We start from the raw sequence: 6,648 nt of genomic DNA on the forward strand, positions 1-6,648 counted from the left end.
TTTTTTTTTTTTTTTTTTTTTTTTTTTTTTTTTTTTTTTGAGACAGGGTTTCTTTGTGTAACAGTTCTGGCTATCCTGGAACTCACTTTGAAGACCAGGCTGGCCTCAGACTCACTGAGATCCACCTGTCTCTGCTTCCCAAGGGCCAGGATTAAAGGTGTGCGCCGCCGCCACCACCACCCAGATTGTTTCTACATATTCTATCTCAGATTAATTGCTCAGATTTTTGGGCAGTCAATGAATTTCTAGATCTAGCCTGCAGCTTGACTTTCAGGGAACTTTGAGAGTAGGAGTTGGATAGGCCTTTTATCCCTTTCTCTTCTCTTCTCCCTTCCTCTCTTTCTCACACACACACACACACACACACACACACACACACTTACTTTGTTTTTTGCCACAGTGTGTTTTGAACCTAGAGTCCTGTTTGTTAGACAGCACTCTGAGCTATATCCCCAACCCTCTTTTCTTTTAAATTAATTTATCTGTTCTTTGAGATTTTTTATATATGTATACATATGTTTTTGTCACACATCTTCAGCTTCTAGACATTCTCCCAACACTCTTTTTTTCTTATTATTTTGGTCTTAAACTTGCGATCTCAGTACCTCAGCCTCTTGAGTAGCTAGGACTACTGGTCTGTGCAACCAGGCCCTACACCTCAGCCCTCTCTGAAGTTCTGGTGCTCACCTCTGTCTCATTGTCTCTCTAACTCCCTCTAGCCCACCTGAAATGTCCAAAAGGGGGAAACTTTATTAAAGGTCCTCAGACATCGAACTCGGTGGTAGAATGCTTGCCTGGCAGGAGGGATCAAGGTCCCAGGTTTTATCTGGGCAACCCAGAACCTACCCCAGAATGGGAAACTGCAGCCCATAGACAGGAGTGACTCACCCAGCCATTATGCGGGACCTGCTTTCTGCCACCACCCTCTGTCATCTTTCTTTCTGTGTCTCTTCCCCAGTCCTGCTTGTCTCCTTGGACTTGGCGCCCTGTTCGTCTCTCTCTGCTCCGACCCCCGGGCTCTGTCTCTGCATCACTGCCTTTATTCATCTTACCTGCCCTCACATCACCCCTTCCTAGACTCCCAGGATACCACTGTCCTCGTGGGGGAGGCTGCTCGCCCACATCGCCCTGGCCATTGCCCTCTGTCCCCTGCCCTTGTTCTTCTTTTCACATCCCTGCTCCTGCCTCTTAGGGTAGCCTGTGGACCAGCATGAGTAAGATGGCATAGCCCTTCCCACACACATTTCCTGTTGTTGTTTCTGCTTCTGTTTTTTCTTACTAATTATTAGCATATTAACATCTTATATCATATATTTTTTCTTAATCTTATTTATTATTATTTATTAGTTTTTGAAATAACAGACAAGAGCTCCAGCACTGAGCTATTCCTCTGGCTGTAATTACCATCCTATATTTTATTTCTTATGGCGTGTTCTCTCCATGAGAGTAGGGATTTTATCTTTTGTGTGTATTTGCGGGTGCATGTTCAAGTAATGGAACCCAGGGACTTTCATGTACTAGGCAAGGACTTTATTGCCAAGCCATGCCCCCAGCCCCTTACTGGGGTATTCTACCACTGAGCCACACCCCAGCCCCTCACTGGGGGATTCTATGCAGGTGCTCTATCACTGAGTCACACACCATCAGCCTTTTGGGATGATTATCTTGCTTCTAACAGAGTAGGACTGTTGTGATTATTGCCGAATGACTGTCCTGTCTTCCTCTGGACTAGAACATGCAGCTGTAGTCCAGAGGAAAACTGTCTCTCTCCCCCTCCACATGCACATGTTCTTGGTTGTTTGGGAAACAGGTCTCTCTATGTAACCCTGATTGGTGTTGACATTTGTTTTGTTTTTGTTGTTGTGATTTGGTTTGTCGAGACAGTGTTTCTCTGTGTAACATTCCAAGCTGTCCTAGAACTTGCTCTGTAGATCAGGCTGGCCTCGAACTCAGAGAGATCTGCTTGCCTCTGCCTCCCGAGTGCTGGAGTTAAAGGCTTGTGCTGCCACTACCCATCTAGCGTTAATATTTGTATATATTCCAGGCTAACCTCAAACTCAGGGCAATTCTCCTGCCTCAGCCTTCCAAGTAATAGAATTGCAGTCAATAGTAACCATGTTTGGCTCATCATCTTCCAGTCAGCCACAACCCTTCACCTCCCCTTTCCAGTTGTCCCATCTAAGGTCCCCTTGTCTTTGTGCATCCTGTCTGATGGCATGGGTGGAAGGAGCCAGGGGTCCTGGCTCCTCTCCCAACAACCTGGATGACTTTTGCAGTGACTGGCTCTCTCTCCGAGCTCCAGATCAGCTATGTGTGCCGGGAAGTGCTCCAGGTGAGAAGGGGCCGGGGGCTCCCAAGGTGAGCAGGGCCCTGCACAGGCAAAAGGGGCTCACCAGTCTATTGTTCCCATCTCTCCCCAGGGTCTGGCCTATCTGCACTCACAGAAGAAGATACACCGAGACATCAAGGTAGACTGGGGACCAGGGTGCCACTGAGGATGGGTCATGGGTGCGCCTAAGTCTCGTGGTAATTTTGAGTTTTAGCATGGAGTCACAGGTGTGGGAAGGGTGTTCTCTGACAGCTTCTGATACCTCCTCTGGTCCCCAGGGAGCCAACATCCTCATCAATGACTCTGGGGAGGTCAAGCTGGGTGAGTGGACTCCAGGGGTACACAGGGAGCTGATGGAGGTTGGGGAGGGAATGGGCTAGATACATACTATTTCTATCTCTGCCTCCAGCTGACTTTGGCATCTCAGCCCAGATTGGGGCAACCTTGGCCCGACGCCTCTCTTTCATTGGGACACCATACTGGTGAGGGGTGCTGGGTCAACAGCTGGGGTGGGAACAGTGGCATTTCCCATTTTGGCTCCCTAGGACGTCCTTGACTCTGCCCTCTCCTACTAAACACCCTTCCCCTCTCTTAGACTACCTTTTGAGTTTTCTATTTATCTGTGTCTCTTTCTGGCCCTTTCTGCCTGTTTCTCTTAGGATTTCAGTGGTGTGGGTTGTAGGGTGTGTGTTGTTTGTTGTCCTCTAGCTCAGGCTGGCTTTGAACTCCTGATTCTCCAGGCTTCAGTTCCGACAGTGTTAGGATTTTAGGCTTGCACCACCACCACACCCAGCTTGGCTTGGTTTCTTACCTCGATCCCTATCTCTCCCCAAGTCTGTCTACTTCTGTGTTTTCTCAGCCTGTGGCTCTCTCTGTCTCTCTGTTTCTGTCTCTCTAGATTGTAGATCTCCTTAATTTTAATTTGTCTTATGGACTACAGCTAGGTTTCGATACCATCACTTTATCACCAGGCCATACTCCCAGCCTCCCTCTCTCCCTCTGTAGCCCGGGCTGTCCTCGCACTCGTGGCAGCTTTCCTGCTTTAGCCTCCAGGGTACTAGCAGATCCCAAGTATCCCCACGCTCCCCCTTTCCTCCTCCTTTGGCCACTTTGTCTTGGTGTCCCTGTCCCCTGGCTCCTCTACCTCTCTTCTGTCCCTGGGCCACTCCTTGCTCGCTGAGGGTCTCTGCCTGCAGGATGGCGCCAGAGGTGGCAGCTGTGGCCCTGAAGGGCGGATACAATGAACTGTGTGACATCTGGTCTCTGGGCATCACAGCCATCGAACTGGCTGAGCTTCAGCCACCTCTCTTTGATGTGCACCCTCTCAGGTAAAGGCTGGGGTGGTGGGTGCCCTTGGGCAACAGACCGTGCTGAGGCCTGACCCTGCAACTACCCTTTGGCCTGTGTCCTCACCTCAGATCAGATGCCTCTAGGGAGACCCCTGTAGCTCCCTGAGCACAGAAACCTTTTCTCAGATTTCCACAGCAAGACTTCCAGTTTAGTGGTCCCCACCTTTTTGTGGGAGCAGGGTGTTTAGAGACATTGTTGCTCGTGTAGTCCTGGCTGGCCCCCAATTTTCTACGTAGCTGAGGATAGCCTACATTCCAGATCCTCTTGCCCGCCCAGCCTCTCACAGTTCTATGAATGTCTATCATCTTTTATTTATTTGTTGTTGAGACAGGGACTCCCAGTTTCCCTCTGTAGCCCAGGCTGGCCTTGGATTCTGATCCTCCTGCCTTAGCCTCCCAGCTGCTGGCACTGCAGGTATGGCCCTCCCTGCCCAGCTAATAGACATCCCCACCTGGAGACTCCTTCTGGATGGGCGGAAGCTTCCAATTTTCTAAAACTCCATAAACAATTTCTCTTAGAAGTGACTTCACAGCCAGGAGTGGCCACCCTGTGATGCCAGCACTCAGGCAGCTGAGGCAGGAGGTCACGAGTTTGAGGCTAGCCTGAGCTCGGTAACAAAATCCTATCTAAAATCACCAGTAAAAAAAAAAAAAAGGGTGTGGCCATTGAAATTAAAGCCAGAACTGTATTTCCTTCTTGTGTGTGTGCCCATGTCTGTAAACATGCGTGTGGAGGCCAGAGGACAGCCTCTGCCTTGTTCTTTGGGCACTGCCCACTCTGTTGGTTTGTCCCGACAAGGTCTCTTATGGGCCTGGCGCTGGAAGATTCGGCTAGCCTGGCCCCAGCCACAGAGCTCCATCTGTCTACCTCCCAGCACTGGGGTTACACGATCACCATCATACCCAGTTTGTTTACACACATCTGGAGGTCAAAGGGCAATTTACAGGCATTCATTTGCTATTTCTGCTCTGTGTGTCCTGGAACTTGAACACACTAGAGACACAGGCATGCCCTACCTCTTACAGAGGACCTGGAGATTTGAACTCAGATCCTGAGACTTGCATAGCAAGTGCTCTTACCATCTGAGTCACCTCCCCAGTTTTATTTCCATCTGGTAACTTCTGAAGTCATGAGATCTGTCTCGTCCCATGGATCTGAACCTCTGTTCTTCCCTATGGCTCTAGGGTTCTCTTCCTCATGACAAAGAGTGGCTACCAGCCTCCTCGGCTAAAAGAAAAAGGCAAATGGTAAGGGAAGTGAGCTGAGGAAAGACAGAGGAGGAGTAGATGGGGTGAGGAGAAGAGCTCTGAGCCCCTCATCCCAGATCTGCCTTCTTCCTCCCAAGGTCGTCAGCCTTCCACAACTTTGTCAAAGTCACCCTCACTAAGAACCCCAAGAAACGCCCTGGTGCTGCCAAGATGCTCAGTGTAAGCCAGCCTCCCTCAAGGACCCCCTCCCATCTCCTCCTCAGCCCAGGACTATCCAAGTTTCCCATGGCTCACAAGAGCACAGGGAGCTCTGGCGGCCCCTTCAAAACCCCATCCCTCAGCATTTCCCAGGACTCTCCCCACAGGACCCTTCAAACTGTTCCGGAGGACCCAGGCCTGGGGGCACAAGCCTGCAGTCTCAGCACTAAGAAGGTAGAGGTAGGAGGATCAGAAATTCAAGGCCATCTTTGGTTACGTAGAGAGTTTGAAGCTATCCTGGGTTACATGAGATCCTGTCTCAAAAAATAAAACTCAAACCAAATTAATACCCAGATATTTCTTTTCTATTTGGTTGTTGCTGTGTATGTGCCTTTTTCTTTTGTTTTCATTTATTTGTTTTGTTATGGTCTCATGTAGCCCAGGATAGCCTCAAATTTGCTATACAACCAAGACTGACCTTGGACTCCTGGTCCTCCAGCCTCTACCTCCCAAGGGCTGGGCTTAGAGCCATAGCCACCATGTCCGGCTTTACGCCAGATCTCCCCAAGTTCTTCTGAGTTGCTGGAATATGCCAAGTCCAGACTTGTGCCTGAGAGTCTTCACCAAGCCTGGTGACTTCTAGGATACCCTGGAATTCCCCTCTCCCCTTCTCGAAACCCTAAATTCTTCTAACTTTTTAAGACTTCTCAGCATCTCTGGTCCCCTGAGGCTCCTAGCTTCCCTTTCCTTCTTCCTCAGTGGGTACCTCCCTCTGAGCAGTCTCTTACAGCAGGCCCACGTCCCCACCTTCCCCTGCCATGCCAGCCCTCTGACCCCTGTCCCCTCTCACAGCATCAGCTGGTGTGCCAGCCAGGGTTGAACAGAGGCTTGATCTTGGATCTTCTTGACAAAATGAAGAATCCCGGGAAGGGGCCGCCTATTGGTGAGATTGACGACGAGGAGCCTGAGGTGAGGACCTGAGGGCCTTTGCATGGGTTACTCCTCCCGCTGGGGAGCCCTCTGGAAGCCTGTAGGAGAAGGAAGATGGCACGAGGAAGGGAAGCCTGGCAGGGCTGGATACAAACGTTTACAAGAGAGGGTGGCGGCAGAGCGCCAGAGGCCTTGAGCCCTGACACAGCTACCTTTCTGTCCAGCCACCCCCTGCCATCCCTCGGCGGATCAGATCTACCCACCGGGCCAGCTCACTGGGGGTCCCAGACACAGACTGCTGTCGTGAGTAGAGAACCCTACAATTTGGGGCTACTGAGCCCACTCGCTGACCATTAGGGGCTCAAATTCCAAGACACTTTTGGCCCTGTAACCTTCAAACTGACACAGAGTCCCCTCCCCTCAGTCCTGTGAGAACTCCCAGCTCTGACCCCAAAGACACGTTGAGAATCAATATAAAGGCATGGTAGTACACACCTCAAATCCCAGCCCTCAGGACATCCCTGTGAGTTCAAACTTCCTGGTCTACATGGTAAGTTCCAGGCGGGCTACACAATGGGACCTTATCTCAAAACAAAACAATGAAAAGAAAAAAAGAATCAAAAAAAAAAAAAA

General features: G+C 50.2%; 1 protein-coding gene across 2 annotated transcripts in view; it reads left to right on the plus strand.

The window, feature by feature from the left end:
* The window catches only part of Map4k1 (mitogen-activated protein kinase kinase kinase kinase 1), a 23,405-nt gene that overhangs the window by 1,935 nt on the left and 14,822 nt on the right, over positions 1 to 6,648 (plus strand). For both annotated transcript variants that reach the window (XM_050118941.1, XM_050118940.1), the window contains exons 5-13: positions 2,277 to 2,332; positions 2,421 to 2,468; positions 2,608 to 2,650; positions 2,739 to 2,811; positions 3,526 to 3,657; positions 4,864 to 4,926; positions 5,025 to 5,106; positions 5,938 to 6,054; positions 6,240 to 6,318. In XM_050118941.1, the coding sequence (XP_049974898.1) occupies positions 2,277 to 2,332; positions 2,421 to 2,468; positions 2,608 to 2,650; positions 2,739 to 2,811; positions 3,526 to 3,657; positions 4,864 to 4,926; positions 5,025 to 5,106; positions 5,938 to 6,054; positions 6,240 to 6,318 (693 nt within the window). The remainder of the gene's footprint in view (positions 1 to 2,276; positions 2,333 to 2,420; positions 2,469 to 2,607; positions 2,651 to 2,738; positions 2,812 to 3,525; positions 3,658 to 4,863; positions 4,927 to 5,024; positions 5,107 to 5,937; positions 6,055 to 6,239; positions 6,319 to 6,648) is intronic.

Source organism: Alexandromys fortis, unplaced genomic scaffold, assembly GCF_014885135.2.
Source record: "Alexandromys fortis isolate MF-2015 unplaced genomic scaffold, M_Fortis_MF-2015_v1.1 scaffold_140, whole genome shotgun sequence".
In the NCBI taxonomy this organism is placed as follows: Eukaryota; Metazoa; Chordata; class Mammalia; order Rodentia; family Cricetidae; genus Alexandromys; species Alexandromys fortis.